A 26473-nucleotide genomic window follows, 5' to 3' on the forward strand; every position below is an offset into this window, starting at 1 on the left:
CTGAATTTGGTATTGCATTGTGGTTATGTAAAATTAATGCTCTTGTTTTACAGGATTAAGCTTAAGTATTTATTGGATTAAATTATGAGATTGAACTGTTCAGAAATAACCCTCAAACGAATGAGGAAAAAAGGAAAAAATATATAGTATAAAACTATTAATAACATGGCAAAATGTTACCAAAAGGCAAATTCAGGCTAAGGATACAGGAGTACTCATTGTTTTTCTTGCAATTATTTGAGGATTAAATTGTTTAGAAGAGATGGGGCAAAAAAGTCCATCTTTGTTTTAAAATTCTACACGATCCAGGATGGACTCCACTACAGTTTACAGTCACCTGAGACTTACTAAGAAGGCTAAAGAGGCAAAAAATCAAACAAGCATCTACTTTTACGTAGTAATGATAACCTGTTAGCTCACAGTCCCCTCAAAAACTAATACGTTACAGCAGAAAACTATTTCCTAGATGGAGAACTTAAGTTTAAAGAATGATTCTTGGGAATTCTCTGGCAGGACAGTGGTTAGGACTCAGTGCTTTCACGGCTGGGGCTGGGGTTCAATCCCTGGTCAGGGAACTAAGATTCCATAAGCTGCCCAGTGTGGCAAGAAACAATTACACAGATGTACTATATATAATCAGAAACAAATCCGAGGCAAAGTTTAGTTATAAAAAAATCAAAGTCTAGGGGCAGAAGATACACTGCCTAAATGTGAACATAGAGGATTTACTTGCCAGAAAAAGGAAATATTGCAAACCCTCAGAACCTATTACTCAGTAACTGTATTCAATAGTCATTACTGAACACTGACTATGTGCCAGTGGTCCTCTGCTGAGGTGCATAAAGCGTAAGACATAGTCCCCACCTTGAAGAACTCAGCCTGTAAGAGTCTCCTGTCAATTATACCTCAATTAAAAAAAAAACTCTTTATAAAATCCTTAATTTCTAAACTTAGTCTTAAGACTAGTCAACCTAAAGATAATTTGCAACTAGTATTTAAAAGCCATTAAAATGTTCTACTTATTTTAAAAAATGGTTATTTGCTTCCATAATATTGACAACCCAAATTATTTATAATAAAGGCTTTATAAGGACCCTATACAGAAGCTCCTTCGAAACAGACCCAAGTCTGAGGGCAGAGGAAATCTTTCTCTCACTCAAAGGCCTCTACTTGTTTGAACCCTGACCAGGCAAGTAAGGTTTCACTGCAGAACCTGTCTTCAAGTACAATTAACTCAGGAGACATGAAGAGTATACCACCTATAAATTTCAGTTGTATTCTCTGACTGAAAGAATTCTCAGTTAACTTGAGATTCATCTGTTATGGGTTCTTGTAAGTTAAATCATAAATAACTCAGAATCTAAAAACTGAATATCCTGAATAATCTTACCCCACCATAAAACGATCTCTAAATCATAATGGATGTGCTATTCTAAAGCTCAAAGTTTTGTTATTTGTAAAAATTTATTTATTTTTTAATTGAAGGATGATTGCTTTACAGATTGTGTTGGTTTCTGCCAAACATCAACATGAATCAGTAAGTAAAGTTCAGGAACCCACAATTTTATGTCTCAGTTCAGTTCAGTTCAGTCACTAAGTCGTGTCTGACTCTTTGCGACCCCATGAATTGCAGCACTCCAGGCCTCCCTGTCCCTCACCAACTCCCGGAGTTCACTCAGACTCACGTCCATTGAGTCAGTGATGCCATCCAGCCATCTCATCCTCTGTCGTCCCCTTCTCCTCCTGCCCCCAATCCCTCCCAGTATCAGAGTCTTTTCCAAAGAGTCAACTCTTCGCATGAGGTGGCCAAAGTACTGGAGTTTCAGCTTTAGCATCATTCCTTCCAAAGAAATCCTAGGGTTGACCTCCTTCAGAATGGGCTGGTTGGATCTCCTTGCGGAAGGGACTCTCAAGAGTCTTCTCCAACACCACAGTTCAAAGGCATCAATTCTTCAGTGCTCAGCTTTCTTCACAGTCTCTCACATCCATACATGACCACTGGAAGAACCATAGCGACTAGATGGACCTTTGTTGGCAAAGTAATGTCTCTGCTTTTCAATATGCTATCTAGGTTGGTTGTAACTTTCCTTCCAAGGAGTAAGCGTCTTTTAATTTCATGGCTGCAGTCACCATCTGCAGTGATTTTGGAGCCCAAGAAAATAAAGTCTGACAGTGTTTCCACTGTCTCCCCATCTATTTCCCATGAAGTGATGGGACCAGATGCCATGATCTTCGTTTTCTGAATGTTGAGTTTTAAGCCAACTTTTTCACTCTCCTCTTTCACCTTCATCAAGAGGCTTTTTAGTTCCTCTTCACTTTCTGCCATAAGGGTGGTGTCATCTGCATATCTGAGGTTATCGATATTTCTGGCAATCTTGATATCAGTTTGTGCTTCTTCCAGCCCAGCATTTCTCATGATGTACTCTGCATAGAAGTTAAATAAGCAGGGTGACAATATACAGCCTTGACGTACTCCTTTGATGTCTGTAATTCTTAAATGGTTCATAAAAAAGAGGATGAATATTTTAGAGACTTGGATTTTTCATTTCTGCTGAGAAGTTCTGTATCACTTAAACTGTCAGAGCAAAAGGTCCCACTATGTTAAGAGAACATAACTCTTAATATATGCTGTTATTTTTGGTACTGCTTTTCCCTCAGGATTCAAAGAGAAATTAAGAATGACTAAGGAATTAATACGACATTGTAAATCAACCAGACTTCAAAAAAAAAAAAAAAAAAAAAGACTAGGGAGACCCTGTTTGTTCAACTTCAATAGTTTTAACTAAACTTTATATAGAGTGCCTGACCTAAAACGAAGCCCTTATCTACTGAAAATTAAGTTAAGCCATCAGGATTCTGGAAATATGGGCTCAAGAACCACATGTGAACTTATATTTATGCATTAGAATTTATAGGTATTAAAAAATACACACCTATATTGCAATTCTTCAGTTTAAAACAGGTTTTAAAATGATTTACTCAATAATAAGAGACTTTCATAGCTCAGAAATGTTTTCGGGAAACTTAGTCCATCACTTGAAAAAGTGATTTCACTTTTAAGAAAAATAAATTTGAGCTTATTTTTAAGAAACAAAACTTTCTATTTCTTCTATATACAATCTTTTGTTTCTCCTAAACTCAATGAGTTAAAACAGGAAATTCTATGGTCAACCAAACTATAAAACTTTTTGAGAAGAAGACTATTTTTACTACCTAGAAATATTCAATACATATACTTAATTAACTAATTTTATCTTGGTTGTGTTAGGTCTTTGTTGCTGTGCACAGGCTTTCTCTAGTTGTAGAGTGTGGGCTTCTCCTTGCTGTGGAGCGTGGGCTCTAGGGCACATGGGCTTCAGCAGTTGCGGCATGAGCCTGTGGCTCACAGGCTCTAGAGCGTAGGCTCAGTAGCTTTGGTACACCAGCTTAGGTGCTCTGTGGCACGTGGGATCTTCCTGGACCAGGGATCAAACCCATGTCCCCTGCACTGTATCACCAGGGAAGTCAAAATATTCAATATAACCAAAATCAGCATCTCATCACAGAGGTAATGTGAGGGATAATGTTCAAGTCCTAGATACGTACGGTGGTACAACTAGGTAAAGAACTGGAGAAGATGCAGGAGATAAGCGCATGTGTGTACCAGGCCCCTCCCCAGCCTGCCCACGGAACTGCCTTCTTCTCTCCCCCATGAATGCAGATGAGGCGAGACAGCTTCTGACTCTGATAAAACTGTATTTTTCCTAGAATTACTGTTTCTCCAATGGTGATTTTTTTTATTAAAAGAACTATTCAAACAGGTGGTAAGAAATTAAACTTTTATCAATACACAAATAAGTTTACTTAAAAGCAGCTCAGTTCCGTATTTTAAAAAGTTTCAGGATCTCACCCCGCCAATGTCCATAACCTAGAAGAGGCTCTCGTGAAACCTGAAGCCCCACCTAAGAGCATCAGCCAGTGATGGTCTAGGTGCTTTCACATGCATCTGTCTTGTGATCGAAGAGAGAGTCAAAAAAACACATCTCTTGCCTGGCTGAGGAGGAAGAATCCACAAAAAAGAGCTTCATAAAACGTCCATGAAGGGAAACTAGTAACATCAGAAGAGTTCCAGCACTTCAATTGAGTATAATTCTCTATTATTCTTTTCTTGATTTAATTTCTGTAGCTCACGAAAACTTACTTCAATCTTGTTGAGCTCGGAACAAATGCTTATCTAAAGAAAAAAATTCCAAAATAAATTTTTACCATAACTTGTACAAATAAACCCTCCACAATTACTTAGAGCTATTCCAAGAAAAACTAATAATAATGCTTCTTGGTTACAAACAGAATTCAGTATATATAAAATAATAACATACCTGGGATTTCACAAATTTGTAAAGACTTAACAGTAGCCTTTTTGCTTCTGGTATCATTACCACAACAGTAAAATTAGCATCCAGAAGTAGACATATCCAATCCATAATCTGAAGATAAACAGTGAAAAGGGAAGTTAAGATTTTACAAAGTCTATGATTATATCAAGCAGTTATAAGAAAAATAAGCTTTCTTTACAGAAGTCTGAACATTTTAGTTTAGAGATGAAGGAATTTCTAAGCAATCTAAAAAGGCTCTTTTCTGCTTTCGTATTTACCATTTTACAAGCATAATTGTGTATTTTCCATCAGATAAAGTCAGTAAAAAGAAAGCCACAGTAGTATTTAATCCTAGGGAAAGTGAGCATATTTTATTTAAAAATTTTTTTTGATTTAACTACTGGCAGCTATAAAAAAAGAACCCATTCATCTCCTATTCTGAAATATACTACATACATTATGACGCAAAAATAGGGTGTCATGTATTATAGATGAAAGGCCAAGAACTAAAATAAAATTACTTTATACTTACTTAAGTATCCTACATCTTCAAATGGTGGTGTTAACATGAAAATATCATTCATGAAAAAGCATTAAGGAAATCAATTATCCATTTGCGGGAGGGGGGAAAGCAGATCCCTATATACCCTCTACATCAAAATAAATTTTATATGTATCAAAGAGTTAAACACAGGAAAAGAAAATAAATGTATTACAGAAAAACACACGGTGGCTATTTTTATACTCAGAGTGGGTAGGGCCTTAAACATGACACGGCCAAAAAGAAGCCACAAAGGAAAAGCTTAACAACTTTAACGGCATGAAAATTAAAAACTCATCTACGGTAGAAATGACATTAAAGAAAGTAAAAAGATAGTGATAGGAAACGAGTATTTGTAATACTTTGACAGAAACAGATGAGTATCTCAATAGACAATAAATAACTTACAAGTTAAAATGAAAAAGACAGAAAATGCAATGGAAAAATGGACAAAGAATCTGATTAGGCAGTGCAGAAAAAGAAGTATAAATGGGCAAGAACTGATGGTCTATCTTTCTCATTACCAAAGAAATGCAAATTAAAACACCCATCTGTTACCTACTGACTGGCCAAGAGTAAGGTCTCGGACCTTTGTGGCCATAGTACCTCTTGTCACAACACTTGGAAAGGCAGCCTGGCATGCTCAAAACTAAAAATACACGTACCCTTTATCCAGTAATTTCACTAATGAGAATCAACCCAATAGGTGTTCTCTCATAATACATAATACAATACAAGAATATCTGTATAAAGATGCTCACTGAAGGTTCATTTACAATAGCAAAAAACTGTTAACAGTTTAAACGCTGATCAACAGGGGACTAGCAAATTAAGATTTTCTATAAAATCAAATGGTGTGCAGGTATATATCTTGATCCACAAGATACACAAAGCGTAGTACTGAATGAAAAACCTGAACTGCAGAACAGCTTGCACCTTATGATCTAATTTATGTCAGAAAGATACAAGAAAGATAAGTTAGTGTAAAGACAGAAAATTTCTAGACTAAAAGCAACTCTGAGTATTACTTATCTTTAAGAGGGACTAGGAATAGATTATTCAGAGGATACTTATTATCACCCTCTCCCAATGAAGGTGAGGAAATGCTTGAAAAGGGTCACAATAAAGAATCAGAAATTGAAGTTCTAAAGATCTATCATTCTTCCCAGCACCAGATCAAAGTAAAAAGATTATCTCACCTGGCTCAAGGTTGGAGGGTGTGTTCCAGGAAGAGTCATTGTAGCATTTTCACTACACTTCAGATATAGGAAATACAAATACTGGAGAAACAGCTGGGCAGACGGAAAAAAAGACAATCACTTTCACAGAAAAATTTTCTCTGTAAAAAGCTAACAAAGAGACTGCAAAGAATTTTAAGAGGCTACTGAAATTAACTGTACATCAAATAAATATGCTATAGACATCAAGGACACAAAAAACAAATCAATGCACTTTCTGCCATCAAAGAGGAGTTCATTTGGTTTGGGAGAGGTGGGTGAAGAGCTTATTTTGTTTGCAAATAATAAGCAGAGAAGACAGACTCCTTCTCTGGGCAATTCCTTTTAGTTTCTGTGCTTGCTGTGCTTAGTCGCTCAGTCGTGTGTGACTCTTTGCAACCCCACAGACTGTAGCCCGCCTGGCTCCTCTGTCCATGGGGATTCTGCAGCCAAGAATACTGGAGTGGATTGCCATTCCCTTCTCTAGGCGATCTTTCCAACCCTGGAATCGAACCCAGGTCTTCCATATTCCATAGTATTCTTTACTATCTGGGCCACCAGGGAAGTCCTTTTAGTTTCTACTCAACTGTAACTTAGATGGATGAACCTAGACTTCCAGTTTGGCACCCGAATCATGTCAACCTCTGCCTCCTCCAGATCACTCTAGCCTCCTAGGCACAATTTTTCACCTTGAGGGCTGGGAAACCTCTTACTCAGATGAAAGAACTCTACAACCTTTTGAATGCTCTAAAAGCTGGGTACTGTTAAGCAGCAACATTTAAAACAGAAATAAAATCCTGTATGACCTGTAAGAACACTCACAGTGCTGTGCTGTGCTGGGATGTCCTTCAAATGAGGCAGAAGAAACGTCTCACTGTATGCTGAGTGAAGAACTGCATTTCTACTTAGGAATAAAGGAAAATCTTCAACAAATAAAGGCTTTTCAACTGAAATTACAAGTAACTCTCTTCCCCAGTGACATTTTTTCTAAATGGATACAAAAGTTCTACTTATCTAGAAGAGCTCTATCACGGAACATTCTCATCACTAGAGATCATCTTGTATGCTTCACTATTATAAATAACTGGTATTTATTCAATATGATAATTTTTAGAACTGACAAAGCTTCTATCTTAGTACAGCTTCTTAAATAAGAAGGTTTAAGTAAGTTGTTTAAACACAACATTGAATGGAATCCATTTTCAAGCAGAATCTGAAAAAAAAAAAAGAAAAAAAACCCACCTTAAACTATCTAATTACCCCTTAGTTTTTGCTTGGTATTGATTACATTCCTGGGAAAAAGACGATACGAGGCAAACTGTTTCAAAGGATACAAGAGCGCTGCTCTTTTCGGGGTAACGGGACACGAAGTGCTCTCGTCTGCTGTGGCCTGAGGCTTCTCCTTCAACTTCTGAGCACAGCTGTCACAGTTATCTTCCTCAGGACTGAAGCCATTCTGAAGAAATGCAGTTTGTTCTTCCATTTCCCCATCTTGCACAGGATCCATATAGTCAGAAACTGACTCCATATTGATATCTGTGTCTTGAAGAGTGTCATCACCAATGCTATCATGTTAATTGAAAGCAGGAAATAATTTTTATAAATACTTGAATTTACTGGCAAAATTTTCATTGTCAAAGTTTTAGAAGTCAAAAAATACAATAGACTAGAAAAGCAGTGAAAGGGAATTCTGTAGGGACCCAGTGATTAGGATGCCATGCTTCCGCTGCAGGAGGCACGGACTCCATCCCTGGTTGGCGAACTAAGATCCCTCACGCCACATGGTGCGGCTAAAAAATAAGGGGGGGTGGGCAGTGAAAGAAAAGGAGCATCAGCTTCTAACTTACCTCAAGAAAACTTTTAAGCAAGCGCAAGTGACTGACTCAGGGATGTCAGGGAACTGCTGTAGGCAGAGTTGTAGGATCTGCACGTCAGTCTTTTCTAAGGCAAACTCCATCAAGCCAGGGCACAGGCTAGGACCAAAAACATGAATTACTTTTATATATTAAGGAACTCTCAACTGCAAATAATTTACAAGGCTTTTTCAGAGTATGAAAATCAGAACTGTAGAAACCACAGAAATATTTACCTGTAAGAAAGCACGTGCGTTTGGACAAGCTGCATCAGACAGTTGCGGGGATAAAATGATGGCTCTGCTTTACATCTTCCCAGAAGTCCTATTATTACATCCCCAATAATGGTATGAAAGTCAGGGGTCCTCTTAGTAGCCAAAAACTTACGTAGTTCTACTTCGATATGTTTTTCTGAATCTTTCTGGAAGGGCAAAAGTAAACAGTTTAATACGGTACCAATTAATAAATGTCACTCTGTACTTGAAAGTTCCTAGCTCAGCATTTTCTTAAATCACTAACAGCATTCATGTATTCTTGTGAAACTGGAGTTGATATGACAATTTACTGCACAAAGACAAAATGCAAAGAAAAAAATAAAAACCACAAGGATTTAGACATCAAAACTTCTAAGAAACTAAATCACAAACATTTAATGCAAAATTGAATGAGATACGAGGCCACCACCATCACATTAAACTCACAAAATGCTTGGTGTGAGTCAAAGTATCACTTTGACAACCTCAACATACCAGACAAATGTTAGCCATAGCTCTAAAATGATCACAAAAGGAAGAAAGATAAAAAGTACATGGCATTTCTTTTAACTGTGAATTGATTTTCCATATTTCTAATATTTTAAAATTTACCTGTATGGTTGCTAAGAGTTGTGTGGAGGCAGGAACCTCTGGCTGTACACTCACTTCAACTTTTCTTCTCCTTAACTGGAATTCAGTAAATTGATTAGGATCTCAAAAATGATACAAAAGATCCAATAGACATTTAGAAGAAAATAAATGTCCCAAAGAGACTGGGACACTTTTGCTCTAATCACAAACTTTTTTAGGGTTTAGTTTTCTTAAAGTGAAAAGTGGGTCTATTTCAAATTTTAACTTAAATATCTTAAAGAGTTTAAGGTTTTCACTTTTTAATAAATAAAATAAAATCACTATGCTCAGGAAGGTATTATTACTAATTGCAAATTGGTCTGTTTTTACAGTTGGGTCTTATACACATGCCTAAAAAACTACTAGATGACATGTCATTTTTTAATAAGGGCTGTTAGGGTTCAAGCTTCAAATCACCCCATCATTAAGAACAAGCTGTAAGAAACTAGTACAGATATCAATTATTAAAATAATTCAGCCTTTTCTGGTTTTTAACATTTGTACTAAGATTTCTATTTAAACTACCAAACTTACAATTCTCTTTGACTGCTCTGAGTTCTGAGATCCAAGTCCACATCCCTGTGATGTTTCCCAGTTTACAAAATGAGGTGTGGCATGAATGCCTAAGAAAATACAAAACACACAATTTCTGGAATTTTTTGACCTATTGATATTTACTCAGCCAATCAATCAAACAAAGAACGCTGAAAAAACCACCACTCCGGCACAATCCAAGAGAGGCTTTATAGTCCATTTCATTCTACCAATAACAGATCAGTAAATGATGATATCCTAAAGGCCATGTGCCCACCGACATTAAGCCAACAGATGAGGCTACTGATAAACCAGGGAGGAAAAGGCATCACTGATTTTGTCTGCAGGACTTTCCCATTACCCCTAAAGTCAGAACACTGCTGTTTAAAACACAGTGTAGCTCTTTAGCCTGCAGCAGTATCTGCAACGTGGACTGTTTGCAAGGTAGCTTCCTAGACCAATGACATTTCAATGAACAGTGGCAAATTTCAACATTAAGAGCAGATTATGCAAACTGATAGCTGTGAAAACCTACATATCAAACTATAAGTTTATACGATGGTCTTTAGTTAATAAAACAACATTTAAGTTCCTACCTGGATCTTGACTATGTTTGAGTTTTCCAAGAGCACCTGCTAATGACGACACTTCACACTTGAATGGAACTACAGTTAGAAATTTTCCATGTAGCATGAACAGATTTTCCCCATAATACCAGAGCTACAAAAACAGAAGTTATCAAAAATATAAGAAACCCTTTTTCTAAGATCTGATTCAACAGAGCCATTTTTGTGGGGTAAGGAATCTTAATATGACAGAAAAGGATAAGGCAAAGGTAAGCAACTTTCTAGAATAATCTCACACGTTCAATTCATTAATTAAGGTAGGTTTACAAAGCTCTTACTTTTGCCCATGTGTGAATAGAGCATAATTTAGAGAAAATTTTCTTTCAACTCATAAAAATCTGATCAATACATATATTTAAAACAAGTGAATTGTCACTACTACACATCTGTTAACGTGAAACTCACGAAGGCTCCTATAACATAAGCAAACTGTTCTGATGTACTAAAAAGAAAAAAGTAGAATTTAATATTATTTCTATCTCATGATCTTAATTATAAAATTGTAAAAATGAGAAAGGTATAAGAATAAAAAGCTCACATGAAATCAAAAGTGAAGTCTGGAAAAAAAAAGTGAAGTCTGTTAAAATAGCAGAAGTGTGAAGTGTTAATTCTGTTTAAATATAAATTAGCATTCTTTGCTGAGAAATCTAGTCTCCTTATCCTCTAATTACAATGATCAACAATGTCCTACATCTTGATTTTCATGTATCTTATATCTTGATTTGAGTGAATATCTATTCACTGGGCAACCAGTACTTATTGAGCACCTGTTAGGTACTGGAGATATGATGAAGAACAAGAAAGACAGGGACCCTTGCCTCAGATAATTTAGTCTGGTCAGCTTAAGCTTTAATTCTTTTAAGTATTCTTATGTAATTCCATGATATGTTTAACATGTAATTTAAAAGACTAATTTATTAGGCAAAGTAACAGCCCTTAGATATAGTTCAAAATATGAAAGCAAAAGATCAAACAAAAGTGAGATTAAAAAGTTTTATTAACTAGGTAATTGTTCTCTCCTGATCTAAAATTAGCTTCTAATTTATCTTTTGAAAGTGACAAATGTAAGGAAACTGTTAAAACAATAGCCAAATTAAGTATAATCTTGTAGGTAGAAAATATTTCTTAATTTATTTTAATCAAAAACTGACAAATATTTAGATCTGTAGAGGTCTCTTCCCTTACAATATATTTAGCAAACACAAAAATAATTAAAAAAAAAAAAAGCCAAGGTGAAAAAACTTACTTGTCCGCTGGTCCCTTGTGGTAACTCTTTTGAAGTCTGCAGCGTTTGAAATTTTGTATTCCATACAGAGAGGCATTCTATAAGGTAAGACATACAAATTCCAAAGTTTTCCAAGTATAAGTATATGATGCTGGGTGGGGGGTGGGGTTGGTGGGGAAGGCGGAAAGTTATAGTTAAACACAAAAGTCTTACTTTAGTAAGTATAAAAACGAGTAACGAAGATAGAAAATCAAAGATGTGAGATCTCATGGTAAGAAGTGGACACGTGCAGGGAGGGGGTATATGGGAGTCTGTGTATCCTTCCCTCAATTTTGCTGTGAGCATTAAACTGCTCTAAGAAAATAAATTTTTTTAATTAATTTTCTAGTGAAGTATACTTGCTGTACAATATTATATGAGTTACAGGTGTACAATATAGTGATTCACTATTTATTTATTATAAAATACTGGCTATATTCCCATGTTGTACAACACATTCTTGTAGGTTATGTCACACACAGTACTCTGTACCTCTTACTCCCCTCCCTGTTTTGCCTGCCCCTCTTTCCCCACAGGCAACCACTAGTTTGTTCTCTATCTGTGACTCCGCTTCCTTTATCTTCACTAGTTTGTTGTACTTCTCAGACTTCACATTAAATGATGTCATACAGTATTTGTCTGACTTATTTCATTAATGCCCTCCCATTCCATCCACGTTGCTGTGAATGGCAAAATTTTCACTCTTTTTAATGGCTGAGTAGTATTTCATTGTGTGTATATGTGTATGTATGTATGTACACACACGTATCACTTCTTTGTCTACTCACCTGTTGACAGACACTTAGGTTGCTTTCATATCTTGGCAACTGTAAATAATGCTTCTATGAACATTTGGGTCCAAGTTTTTTTCTGAACTAGTTTTTGCTTTTTTTGGATATATACCTAGGAGTGGAGTTGCTGGGTCGTATGGTAGTTCTACTTTTAGCTTTTTTGAGAAATTCTGTACTGTTTTCCACAGGGGCTGCATCAATTTACATTCTTACCAACAGAGTACGAGGCTTCCCTTTTCTCCACATCCCTGCTAACATGTGTTATCTGATGACAGGTCTGAGGTGGTATCTCACTGCTATTTTGGTTTGCATTTCCTGATGATAGCAATGCTGAGCATCTTTTCATGTGCATACTGGCTATCTGCATTTTTTCTTTGGAAAAATGTCTATTCAGGTAGTGAGTGATATGAGGAAATGTTTTAGAGAAATTGATCAAGGTAAGATGAAGTCAAAGACCTATTTAAGAATTAAGAGGCTACAGTGGGAAGAGAATGATTTTGGGTGGTAATAAATAAATGAAAAAGAAAGAGGAGACTAAAAGGTACACTTTGATGGAAAAAATCCAAAGGACTTCTCAACTGACTGAATTTCAGTTACCCTTAGAAGCTGGCAGTGGTGCTCCCAGGACTGCTATGTGATCTTGATCCAGGATGGCGAGTGCAACACCATTTCGAGCACTGCCAGACACCACAGACTTGAGCAACTGCGACTGAACTAACCTCTGATTTTTTTCTGGTTTGCTCGGATGTATTGGTATCAAGGTTTCATATACACATCCATCAGAGCCTGTTGAAAACAAGTATTTATTGCTCATTATTGGATAAGGATAGTTCTATTATAGCTAGATGTACTAAGTTGTTTATAAGATTTTACCAATTTGATAGAGGATTTAACCAGAAAAATAAACAAATGTAACAATGCATTACTCTACAGTTTCCTATAAAGATTATACTACAAACTTAAAGTTGAGGAAGAAGAAATAGTAAAAATCTCAGTAAGAAATGGCATAATACCATGAAATGAAAATTTTAAGTATCCGTAATAACTTAAAACAGGAGGAGACAGCCACGAATATAGACAATCTAGTCAGTAAATGGCTATATCTCTTATTAGAAATTAATTAGCATTCTGAAATAACATTACATTTCTTATTACTCCATCACTCTGAAAACCCTATAAAATTGGCTGGGTTTTGCAGGTCAGCTGTTGGCGATTTCCCATGGTTCTAGCTATGTTATATGAAGATTTTATGACCCTTTGGTTCAGACTCCTTTACTTCAATGTTCAAAAGCTGAAACATAAGTCACAAACTTCTGTTCAACAATAAATATGTCCTATAAGCCAAACTTTAAGAAAACCTGTCCCTCTTAAGCAAAGGTAGTAAGCAGATTCCAATGATCCTCTAGACATGACAAATGATAGGAGCCTTTTTCTTAACAGCCAATGTAAAAATCTGCACATTGAAAAACTTCACAAAGATTTGAAACTGTGATAATAGGAAATGCTTCCTAAATACTGCTCTTGTTTCTTGCCCCCTTAACCTTCTCAAAACAACTTCAAAAGAAGCCATAAAGGATGCGGATGGAGAGAATTACTGCAAAGGCATTTTCCCCCCTAGATACAAGACTGAGATTAAACTTTAGAGGATTAGGTAAAGGTAAATTCCAAAGCAATAAAAACAACAACAGAAACTGTAAAATGCAGGCTGATCCAATACTGCTGTTAGTGCCCTTCTGTCTCCATCACTGTTCAAAGACGGGCACACCATACCGTAAGGCTGGAAAAGAGAAAATGGGAGTACCCACCTTAGGTACTAATTACAATATATCAAAAAACCTGGACTTACCATAAAACGTGATTTACCCTTTTTTATTGGTGTTTTATTATTACTTATTGCTTATGATAAATTTTAAGACATAAAAATTACCTGCAGAGAACTACTGACTTGCAGAGAACTATGACTACACGTGGCAAACTGCAAAAAGCGAGGGCATAAATGCTTGTTAAAAAGCATGGAAAGGCAAGTACTGCAATAGAAAACTGTAAAATCCAATGACTCTAACTTAAAAGGAAAATATTATCATGCAATATACTTTTATTTATAAACTCTGAAAGTTTAAAGAAATACTTACTTAATGACATTAGAGAGATGAATTTCCGACCTACAGATGTACTAAAACTCTGTATAACACATTTTTCTTCTTGACCAAGTAAAAGTGTGTATTTGCTTAGGATACGTGAGTTAAACTTTTGTACATAAACAAAGTAGTTTCCATGCTGCAAAAAAAAAAAAAAAAAAAAGGTTATTTTATTTTAAAAATATTCCCATTTTTACCAACTATATTTAAATGTTGAGACCAGTTGTTATCCCACTGTAATTACTTTAATGAATGCTTAAACTCTTCTCCAACTAAATCTTAGACATTATAAAAATGTTTAATTCAGGCATAGAAATAATGATCATTATAGGCTTTTTAGTATTTTAAAGATATCAAAGTCTTCTGAAAGAAATACCGAAGTCCAATTTTAGTTTTTTTTTTTTTCATTTGCTATTATTTTCTCCCATTCTGAAGGCTGTCTTTTCACCTTGCTAATAGTTTCCTTTGATGTGCAGAAGCTTTTAAGTTTAATTAGGTCCCATTTGTTTATTTTTTGCTTTTATTTCCAATATTCTGGGAGGTGGGTCATAGAGGATCCTGCTGTGATGTATGTCAGAGAGTGTTTTGCCTATGTTCTCCTCTAGGAGTTTTATAGTTTCTGGTCTTACGTTGAGATCTTTAATCCATTTTGAGTTTATTTTTGTATATGGTGTTAGAAAGTGTTCTAGTTTCATTCTTTTACAAGTGGTTGACCAGATTTCCCAGCACCACTTGTTAAAGAGATTGTCTTTAATCCATTGTATATTCTTGCCTCCTTTGTCAAAGACAAGGTGTCCATATGTGCGTGGATTTATCTCTGGGCTTTCTATTTTGTTCCATTGATCTATATTTCTGTCTTTGTGCCAGTACCATACTGTCTTGATAACTGCGGCTTTGTAGTAGAGCCTGAAGTCAGGTAGGTTGATTCCTCCAGTTCCATTTTTCTTTCTCAAGATCGCTTTGGCTATTCGAGGTTTTTTGTATTTCCATACAAATTGTGAAATTATTTGTTCTAGCTCTGTGAAGAATATTGTTGGTAGCTTGATAGGGATTGCATTGAATCTATAAATTGCTTTGGGTAGTATACTCATTTTCACTATATTGATTCTTCCAATCCATGAACATGGTATATTTCTCCATCTATTAGTGTCCTTTGACAAAATTCAACACCCATTTATGATAAAAACTCTCCAGAAAGCAGGAATAGAAGGAACATACCTCAACATAATAAAAGCTATATATGACAAACCCACAACAAACATTATCCTCAATGGTGAAAAATTGAAAGCATTTCCTCTAAAGTCAGGAACAAGACAAGGGTGCCCACTTTCACCATTACTATCCAACATAGTTTTGGAAGTTTTGGCCACAGCAATCAGAGCAGAAAAAGAAATAAAAGGAATCCAAATTGGAAAAGAAGAAGTAAAACTCTATTTGCAGATGACATGATCCTCTACATAGAAAACCCTAAAGACTCCACCAGAAAATTACTAGAACTAATCAATGATTATAGTAAAGTTGCAGGATATAAAATCAACACACAGAAATCCCTTGCATTCCTATACACTAATAATGAGAAAACAGAAAGAGAAATTAAGGAAACAATTCCATTCACCATTGCAACGGAAAGAATAAAATACTTAGGAATATATCTACCTAAAGAAACTAAAGACCTATATATAGAAAACAATTTTAGTTTTAATACTCATACTCTGAAATGTCACAAAATGGGCCAGGAATGAAAGATATCACTTACTTTTTCTGTAATGAAAATTAGCACAGGATGCCTAAATACCATGAAAAACTTTGTCCACCTAAAAAAAAGAAAAATTATAAAATGCCAAATGACCAGTTGAGAGAAACACATCTTCATCTAAATTTAAGAGTTTTTTTTTTTTTTTTTTATTAAATAGTTTCCAGAGCCAGAGAGAGAGCAGAATACACTTAATTCGGTGTTTCAAAATATCTACCACAGGAACCCAGGAGGCATTCCTCTGTTAATCATCCCTGGATTAAATCAAGTTGCCAATGCTTCCAGAGCTTTAAAGATAATAGCATGAATTAAAGGCGTATGAGACCAGACGCAGTGTTTTCTCAAACTTTTCTGACCTGTCTCGTTTTTTCAGGGTCATTTTGAGGACTGGTGTTATCAGGAAAATATTAGCATCTCACCTTTCTTTTTCAAGTGACGTTGGGAACTGAAGCACAGGGAGGGTAACAGCCTGAAACCAAAGTTGCACAACCATCTGGCAAAGTGGGGATTAGAACCCAGATTCTCTACCTGTATCTTTTTTTTTTTTTTGGGGGGGGGGTGGCGGCGGGTAGGCCTGTGCTGCAAGCCTTGTGGGATCTTAGTTTTCCCACCAAGGATTGAACCCGGGCCCACGGCAGTGAAAGCATGGAGTCCTAACCACTGGACCGCCAGATAATTCCTTTTACCTGTATCTTTTCCCCTAAAGATTTCCTCCAAATACAGTTGCTGACACTTCAGAGGCATTCATTAGTTCTAAGATTCCCTGATAGCTCAGTTGGTAAAGAATCTGCTTGCAATGCAGGAGACCCTGGTTGGATCCCTGGGTCGGGAAGATACACTGGAAAGGGGATAGGCTACCCACTCCAGTATTCTTGGGCTTCCCTTGTGGCTCAGCTGGTAAAGAATCCACCCGCAATGCGGGAGACCTGGGTTTGATCCCTGGGTTGGGAAGATCCCCTGGAGAAGAGAAAGGCTACTCACTCCAGTATGCTGGTCTAGAGAGAATTCCATGGACAGTCCATGGGGTCACAAAGAGTCGGACATGACTGAACGACTTTAAAAAAAAAAAAAGATATAACTGGTCAGGATCCACACCGTTCACTGACTACGTACAAGTCTTTGCTTGGAGTTTTAGATACTTAGTTTGTATCAGGTGCACCTGGAGGGGCAGCAAGTTAATTAAACAAGAAATGTGATGGAAGAATGGGGATTGGAAAGATATGAAATCAGGACATTTCCTTCTATCATTTTAGTGAGTCATTTTCCCAGTTTTATCCCAGACTTGGGAAAAGAGGAGGTTCCAAAGCACTACTGTGATTCCACTAACAACAAGCTGCCCATTTCTTCAAGGGAAGTGGGCTCTGACCTTGCAGTCAGGGCTATATGACAGAAGATTCCAATCTTGCGGGACTACTCACTTCAAGTTCAAATAACTGACTGACCAGTTGTGTCATTAGGACAGGACTCGTTTGGCCCGAGATTCCTCAATCGCTATCACACCAAAGGCTTTTGGAGGATGTCATTCTGGCTAAGGTTCTACAGATGGTTTTTAGCAAGTTTTTTTTTTGTTGTTGGTTTGTTTTTTATTTAAAAAAAATTTTGGCTGTGCCCCAAGGTTTGTGGGATCTTAGTTCTCCAACCAGTGATCGAACTCTTGCCTCCTGCATTGGAAGCTATGAGTCTGGAATCCCCAGAGTGCATTTTCCTTTAGTAAAAATTGTAAGTATTGGAACGTACTTAATCACTTCTTCATCAGAGATAACAGTTTCAATTTTCTGCTGGGGCTCTGCAAGCAAAGCTTCTAAACCACGAACTGCACCTTCCTTGAACAGCACCAAGGGTTCTGTTCCCTGTATTGAATGTATTCTATACACCTCAGCGGACAACTAGAAGAACATAAAAACATTTAAATTTTTATTACAATGCAATTGCCACCTAAAAGAATAAGGACAGTTAGAGAAGGCTTATCTTTAAGGTACTGATTTATTCTCATTTTGATTCACTTTTGTTTATGGTTCCAAAGTCAAATCTACAACATACAGTACATTTAGAAGTCTAACTTTTGCTCCCATTCTCTCCCCTGCTCCCCCCATAAGTAATCACTTGTATTCATTTTTGGCTTATCTTTCCATTATAAATACCGGAGGTTAGTTCACAAGCTGGGTCTCTCAAAATTGGAGGCGAAGAGAAGTACAAACCAAATCATTAATGCAGAGTTATAAGTGGTTCTGGTGTTAGAAAAAGACCGATGCCATACATAAATACATGCACGATGTAAAAAACTGACCTGCAAGCCCAAAACACCATACGGGGGATTAAAAAAAAAAATGTGTAAAATTCAGGGTCATGTTACTGCAGGGTAAACAAAAAGACTGGAGCCAACAGGCAGCACACATAGCTAGCTAGAAGTTTCAAGGGTCCAGGTGACAACTGCCATTATAACGGTATCAGCTCCATTGTGAACCACTTCTAAAATGTGCCAATTATATTGAGAATTCGGAGAAGGCAATGGCACCCCACTCCAGTACTCTTGCCTGGAAAATCCCATGGGCAGAGGAGCCTGGTAGGCTGCAGTCCGTGGGGTCGCTAAGAGTCGGACACGACTGAGCAGTTTCACTTTCACTTTTCACTTTCATCCACTGGAGAAGGAAATGGCAACCCACTCCAGTGTTCTTGCCTGGAGAATCCCAGGGACGGGGGAGCCTGGTGGGCTGCCGTCTATGGGGTCGCACAGAGTCGGACACGACTGAAGTGACTTAGCAGCAGCATATTGAGAATTAGACACTTAAAACCAGAATGAGCTTTTGAGATTAACATAGTTAAAGATCGTCATTTTATAAGAAAAAGTTAATTAACATACTGAAGGGTCATTGGGAGAAAAGGCACAGTTAGTTGATCATGGTGCTTTTTCATTTCATCATGTGCCACTCTTAAAATGTATAACTGCATGAAACGTGCAGAGTCTGTTCTACCTATTTCAAGAAAGGGATCAAGTTCATTTGTTCTTGCAAGGGACACACCACAAACATTTAAGTGCATGGAAATAACTATAAATGTGTCATTCGTTAATTATTTAAATTACTTCAGTATCATATGAAAATAACACATAACATTTTCTAACATACTCAAGTTGAGACATTTTACCAAGATATACTGTACAATAAATAGAATGAAAAAACGATTATAACATTCATGTCATGTTCACAGACCCTTTAAGATTAATAACTGCCACATTACAAATAATTCCATCTCACCAATAAACTAAATAAGTATGTTGGATCCAAAGACTTACTGTTGCTTTAAATACTTTATCCAGGTTGACGTCTTCATTATTCCATATTCTCAAGACCTTAAATTAAAACATACAATTTAAAAAAGCATTCCAATATCCACTTACATACAACATGAACAGTTAATAAATCAACATTTGTTTATATATATAGTTTTGAAAACTCACCTTATTATCATGTACAATAATATACTCGCCAGTTTGAAAGTTGCACACAGCTGGACATGTTATAATCTGCCCTTGTTTCACTGACCAGCTCCCCAAGGGTTTCTGATCAGAAACCTAATGAAATGAACATACGATATTTAAAAAGTCAGCTTCAGATTTTAAAGCAACTAAATTTACAATAGAAACAAAAGAAGAAATCATTAGAATGACAGCATTTAATAAAGCTCCTAAATTAAAAAATAAGAAGACAAATACTATATGGATTCCACTTAAACAGAAAGTAGAATAATGGTTGTCTGGGGTTGGCAGAATTGGAAATTTAATGGGAGTTTAATGGGTATAGAGTTTCAGTTGTCAGATGAAAAGAGTTCTGGAGACGGATGGTAATGACATTGTACAACAATGTGAATGCATAACCTGAACTGTGCACTTGTAGTCATTAAGATATTAAATTTTGTTATGTGTATTTTACCACACTTTAAAAGGTAGTTAAATTGAAAATATTAGTTTCCAAAATGCAAAATTAGTAACCACACACTTTGATAATGAACAATATTAGTACATTAAAAAAATTGATTTCATTGTGTTCTTGGAACAGAGGCATGAGAAACAAAGTAAGGATAGCTGGAATAATGCCAATTCCAATCAGCCACTCCACTCCTACGCAAAACTACAAAAGGTCCCCTTGACAGCCAGGTAAAAACCAATGGTATCAACAGAAGCATCAAAAAACAGTATAGGGAACTGTTGGCAACCTGTTCCCCAAACTTCAAAGCAGGCAGCTAGCTTTCTTTTTAAATTGAGGTATAATTGCTGCACAATATTATATAAGTTACAGGTATACAATATAGTAATTAGCAATTTAAAGGCTGTACTCCACTTACAGTTATTATAAAACACTGGCTATATTTCCCACGTTGTACAATCTATCCCTGCAGTTTATTTTATACAGAACAGTTTTCTCTCTTACCCCCCCACCCCTATTTGGCCCTCCTCCCTTCCCTCTCCCCGCTGGTCACCTCTCGTTCGCTCTCTGCATCTGTGTCTGCTTCTTTTGTTATCATCACTAGTTTGTTGTAGTTTTCAGAACCTAGTGCTATCAGATCGCGTTTGCCTTTCTCTGTCTGATTTATTTCACTTAATAAAATGCCCCCAAGTCCATCCACGTTGCTACGTGCTGGGCTTCCCAAGTGGGGCTAGTGGGTAAAGAATCCACCTGCCAAGGTAGGAGGCGTAAGAGACACAGGTCCCCCCTTGGGTTGGGATGATTCCCTGGAGGAGGGCACTCAACCCACTTTAGTATTCTTGCCTGGAGAACCCTATGGACAGAGGAGCCTGATTTTTGGCTACAAATGGCAAAATATTGTTTTTTATGACTGAACATTATTCCATTGTGTTTGTGTATGTATGTATAAATACACTTCTTTATCCATTCATCTGTTTATGGATCCTGAGGATGCTTCCTTACTTTGGCAATTGTAAAAATGCTGCTGCTATATACACCGGGGTGCATGTATCTTTTTGTGTTAGTGTTTTTGGGGTTTTTTAGATAAATAGCCAGGGGTGAAACTGCTGGGTCATATAGCTATTCTATTTTTCAGTTTTTTGAGAAATCTCCATACTGTTTTTTTGAGAAATTTCCAGCAAATTTGGAAAAAACAGCAGTGGCCACAGGACTGGAAAAGGTTTTCATTCCAATCCCAAAGAAGGGCAATGCCAAAAAATGTCCAAACTACCACACAATTGCACTCATTTCACATGCTAGCAAGGTAATGCTCAAACTTCTCCAAGGTAGGCTTCAACAGTACATGAACTGAGAGCACCCAGATTCAAACTGGATTTAGAAAAGGCAGAGGTACCATAGACCAAATTGCCAATATCTGCTGGATCATTGAAAAAGCAACAGAGTTCCAGAAAAACACCTACTTCTGCTTCATTGACTACATCAAAGCCTTTCACTGTGGACCACAACAAACTGGAAAATTCTTAAAGAGATGGGAATACCAGACCACCTTACCTGCCTCCTGAGAAACCTGTATGCCAGTCAAGAAGCAACAGTTAGAACTAGACATGGAACAACAGACTGGTTCCAAATTGGGAAAGGAGCACGTCAAGGCTGTATTTTGTCACCCTGGTTATTTAACTTATATGCAGAGTACATCATGAGAAACGCTGGGCTGGAAGAAGCACAAGCTGGAATTAAGATTGCCGGGAGAAATATCAATAACCTCAGATATGCAGATGACACCACCCTTATGGCAGAAAGTGAAGAGGAACTCAAAAGCCTCTTGATGAAAGTGAAAGAGGAGAGTGGAAAAGTTGGCTTAAAACTCAACATTCAGAAAACGAAGATCATGGCATCCAGTCTCATCACGTCATGGCAAATAGATGGGAAACAATGGAAACAGTGACAGATTTTATTTTCTTGGGCTTCAAAATCACTGCAGAGGGTGACTGCAGCCGTGAAATTAAAAGATACTTGCTCCTTTGAAGAAAAGTTATGACCAACCTAGACAGTATATTAAAAAGCACAAACATTATTTTGCTGACAAAGTTCATATGGTCAAAGCTATGGTTTTTCCAGCAGTTACTTATGGATGTGAGAATTGGGCCATCAAGACGGCTGAGGTCAGAAGAATTGATGCTTTTGAACTGTGATGTTGGAGAGAGCTTTTGAGAGTCCCTTTGACTACATGGAGATCAAACCAGTCAATCCTAAAGGAAATCAACCCTGAATATTCATTGGAAGGACTGATGCTGAAATTCCAATACCTTGGCCACCTGATGCTAAGAGCCAACTCATCAGAAAAGACCTTGATGCTGGAAAAGATTGAAGGACAGGAGGAGAAGGGGATGACAGAGGATGGGGTGGCTGAATAGCATCACTGACTCAATGGACATGAGTCTGAGCAAGCTCCAGGAGATGGTGAAAGACGGGGAAGCCTGGTGTGCTGCAGTCCATGGGGTCACAAAGAATCAGACATGACTGAGCGAATGAATGACAACAAAACTTTCAGTTTTATGAGAACTCTCCATACTGTTTGTGTCAATTTACATTTCTCGGATACACGGGTTCTTTATTCTCCACATCCTCGCCAACATTTACTGTGTTCTTTTTGATCACGACCATTCTGACAGATGTGAGGTGATATCTCATTGTGGTTTTGGTTCACCTTTCTCTGATAATCAGCAATGTTGAGATAGCGAGCTTCTTAAAGACAGAGAAAACTATGTTCAGAAGCTCACATAAACACACTTTCTACACGACCACTAAAAGCAAAGTTTAGGTGTGCTTTAGCAACCTAGGCCAGCACTTTCCAACCTTTTTGGCATCAGGGACTGGTTCCATGAAAGATGGTTATTCCACGGACTGGGGTGGGGGATAGTTTCGGGATGATTCTCATAAAGAGGGTGCAACCAGATCCCTGGCATGCACAGTTCAAGCTCCTTTGACAATCTAATGCCACCACTGATGTGACAGTAAGCAGAGCTCAGGCAGGAATGCCAGTGATGGGAAGCAGCTGTAAATACAGATGAAGCTTTGCCTGCTGGCTCACCTCCTGCTATGGAATCTGGTTCTCAACAGGCCACCAACCAGTCTGTGGCCCAGGGGTCGAGGACTGCCTAGGCTAGGCTGAAAAGGGGGCGGAGAGTGTAGCCTTCAAGGAAAGTAACCCAGAATTCACAGGGTGAACCATAGGTGGCAACCGACATGTCCCTCAGAATCAGGATTCCCACTAAGCTGCCCCCAAAGCAAAAAACCAAAACAAAACACCGACAAAACTTTCCTCCCTCATGAGCGGGTAAGAAGTGTAGTGATACACTGCTAAACCATTATTCTGGCAGTGACATCTCCCAACCAACCAATCTCAGTTCAACCCTTCAGCGGGCACCTGGGGTGACAGAGACCCCAGAAAGGGATACTTAGCAAGGCTATCTCCGGGAGATTCGAAGCGAAAATACAGGTTTCCTTTCCGAGTCTAGTCCACGTGCACATAAACGCTCTGCCGCCTGCAACTCGGAAACACGCCTCTCTCTAAGGGAAAACAACCCAGTCAAGTTCTAGACCTCATTCAGCGTCCCGGAGAGGCCACGCCGGCTCTCCGACGAGTCCCCTGCACGAGCTCTTTCTGAAGTTGTGAGAAATGCGAGGTTCGGGCTCCGAGCTCAAGGGACGAGACGGCAGCGGGGGCACTCCGATCCTAACGCTCTCACCTTATAGAGGATGACGGTCCTGCCGCTGTCCGTCACTAGAAACTGGTCGGTTTTGTCGCTTTGCTCCACTCCGAGGGGTCCGTCAGGCCCGGAACCCAGGGGTACCGCAGTCAACGCGAACCCTTCCTCCAGGTCTGCCATTTTGGCCCAACTTACGGACGGCCTAGCGTTGCTCCCGGCAGGCTTCGCGCTTTCTCTCGCGAGAACTAGGAGGCCGGCTGGATCTAGCACTCGGAAACTGGGATACCTGTTCGCAGAGCCTGCGACCTCTGCCGGGCAGAGATCGCTAGCGGCGCTGAGAAAGGCGTCGGGTAGGCGGGGCCTGGAGTTTGCGTGAAGGCTCCGCCTCCCAGGCCACTCCACCGAGTCCCGGATGTACCGCTCTGAAAGGGAAACGCTGGGCGGGACGGGGAGGTCTTACCTGTTAGGAACTTAATCCGCCGATTCTTGTGCTTGAGGGACTGAAGGGTAGGCGTGGCAAGTGGCAGAATATAAATAAAGTAAATCTTTTTAGTGGAAGTGAACTCTCTAGGAATTCCTACCACGGCTTCATGTAACGGTGTCTGCAAGGAAAATATTTTTCTGTGCAGGTTAACTACCGCTAACGTGCCGTGGGGTCGTGCTCAGTGTATCCCACTCTTTTGCGACCCAGGCTCCTGAACGTGGAACATTCCAGACAAGAATACTGGAGTGGGTTGCCATTTCCTCCTCCAGGGGAATCTTCCTGACCCAGGGATCAAACCCGTGCCTCTATTCCACTCCTGTATTGGCAAGCAAGTCCTTTACCACTGCGCCACCTGGGAATCCCTGAAATAAAGAGCGCAATTGGTACTCGTGGAGGCTTTCAACATCAAACATAAAGAGCCAGGCTGGAGAACAATCCAGTTTGTCTAAGGCAACAGCATTCTTCCTCAACTATGTCTCAATAGAGAAATGTGCCGTAGTCGGCAGGATTTGAACCTGCGCGGGGAAACCCCAATGGATTTCTAGTCCATCGCCTTAACCACTCGGCCACGACTACATACTGTACCCAACTGAAAAAAATGCTTAAGTCCCGCTACTTCTCAGAAAAGGTCGAGTCTCTGCAGCCTTTTGGGCCTCCTGGGTTGACAGACAATGTTGACAGGCAAACGGGGAAGACAGACAATGTCTCTCCTGTTTCGAGCACCCATGTAGAAATCTCTCCAGCCTATAAGAAATTCAAACTTGTCTGATGAAGCAGGTGATGTGAAAGGTTCCCCTGGGCAATTTTTTGGGGAAAAGACCATTTCCAGGAGAGATTTTTAAGATAAACATGACTGATTCAGTCAATAATGTATCACAAAAACTCAGAAAAGAGAAAGTGTATATGTTCTTAGGGAGAAACCATCTAAACAGGTAATTATTGAAATATGTTCTATGTGCTCCAAGACAGGGCAAAATACCTCCACATCAGTTTAGATTAAGCATCCACAGAGATCATCCCTTGTGTGTGTTTGCTTGTGGTCACAGCATTACAACATAGGAGAAAGGAGACTATGCAGCTCTCAAAAAAAAAAAAAAAAAAAAGTGAAAATCGCTCGGTAATGACCAACTCTTTGCGATCCCATGGACTGTCCATGGAATTCTCAGGTCAGAATACTGGAGTGGGTAACCTCTCCCTTCTCCAGGGGATCTTCCCAACCCAAGGATCAAACCTAGGTCTCCCGCATTGCAGCGGATTCTTTACTAGCTGAGCCACAAGGGAAGCTCAAGAATACTGAAGTGGGTTTACCTTCTCCAGGGGATCTTCCTGAACCGGGGTCTCCTGCACTTTAAGCAGATTCTTTACCAACTGAGCTATCAGGGAAGCCCAATGCAGCTATCATGAAAGAATTAAATACCTACTGTGAATTTTTTTCTTTTTGGCTGTGCTTGTGGGATCTCAGTTCCCCCACCAGAGATCCAACCTGGGCCATTGCAGTGAAAGCCCCAAATCCTAACCACTAGGTAACCAGGGAACTCCCCTACTGTAAATCCTTTCTGTTGTTGTTGAGCCAAACAAAAGTAGAAAGTCAAGAAATACCTGGAGTAACAGGCAAATTTGGCCTTGGAGTACAGAATGAAGCAGGGCAAAGGCTAATAGAGTTTTGGCAAGAGAATGCACTGGTCATAGCAAACACCCTCTTCCAACAACACAAGAGAAGACTCTACACATGGACATCACCAGATGGTCAGTACTGAAATCAGATTGATTATATTCTTTGCAATCAAAGATGAAGAAGCTCTATACAGTCAGCAAAAATAAGACTGGGAGCTGACTATGTCTCAGATCATGAACTCCTTTGCCAAATTCAGACTTAAATTGAAGAAACTAGGGAAAACCACTAGCCCATTCAGGTATGACCTAAATCAAATCCCTTATGATTATACAGTGAAAGTGAGAAATAGATTCAAGGGATTAGATCTGATAGATAGAGTGCCTGAAGAACTATGGACTGAGGTTCCTGACATTGTACAGGAGGCAGGTATCAAGACCACCCCCAGGAAAAAGAAATGCAAAAAGGCAAAATGGTTGTCTGAGGAGCCTTACAGATAGCTGTGAAGAGAAGTGAAAGGCAAAGGAGAAAAGGAAAGATATACCCATTTGAATGCAGAGTTCCAAAGAATAGCAAGGAGAGATAAGAAAGCCTTCCTCAGGGATCAGTGCAAAGAAATAGAGGAAAATAATTGAATGGGAAAGACTAGAGATCTCTTCAAGAAAATCAGAGATACCAAGGGAACATTTCATGCAAAGATGGGCTCAATAAAGGACAGAAATGGTATGAACCTAACAGAAGCAGAAGATACTAAGAAGAGGTTGCAAGAATACACAGAAGAACTGTAC

The 26473-nt window shown here is 38.6% G+C and overlaps 1 protein-coding gene and 1 non-coding gene across 2 annotated transcripts; both read right to left on the bottom strand.

Annotated features, from left to right (window-relative positions):
- Positions 1-1000: 1000 nt before the first annotated feature.
- NOL11 (nucleolar protein 11) lies at positions 1001-23807 on the bottom strand. The gene is made up of 18 exons (XM_005887766.3): positions 23629-23807; positions 19414-19527; positions 19249-19305; positions 17694-17842; positions 15960-16017; positions 14198-14342; positions 12663-12851; positions 11257-11333; positions 9981-10104; positions 9385-9473; positions 8833-8907; positions 8203-8387; positions 7961-8086; positions 7448-7678; positions 6936-7014; positions 6096-6188; positions 4359-4466; positions 1001-4213 (listed from the first exon to the last, which is right to left on the bottom strand). The coding sequence occupies exons 1-18, from the start codon at positions 23767-23769 to the stop codon at positions 4097-4099; spliced, it is 2157 nt and encodes a 718-aa protein (XP_005887828.2). The 5' UTR covers positions 23770-23807; the 3' UTR covers positions 1001-4096.
- Positions 23808-24567: 760 nt separating this feature from the next.
- Positions 24568-24649, bottom strand: TRNAS-AGA (transfer RNA serine (anticodon AGA)). Its single transcript has one exon. It is a non-coding gene; the product is annotated as a tRNA-Ser (tRNA).
- Positions 24650-26473: the final 1824 nt, after the last annotated feature.

Source organism: Bos mutus, chromosome 19 (genome assembly GCF_027580195.1).
Source record: "Bos mutus isolate GX-2022 chromosome 19, NWIPB_WYAK_1.1, whole genome shotgun sequence".
Taxonomy (NCBI): domain Eukaryota; kingdom Metazoa; phylum Chordata; class Mammalia; order Artiodactyla; family Bovidae; genus Bos; species Bos mutus.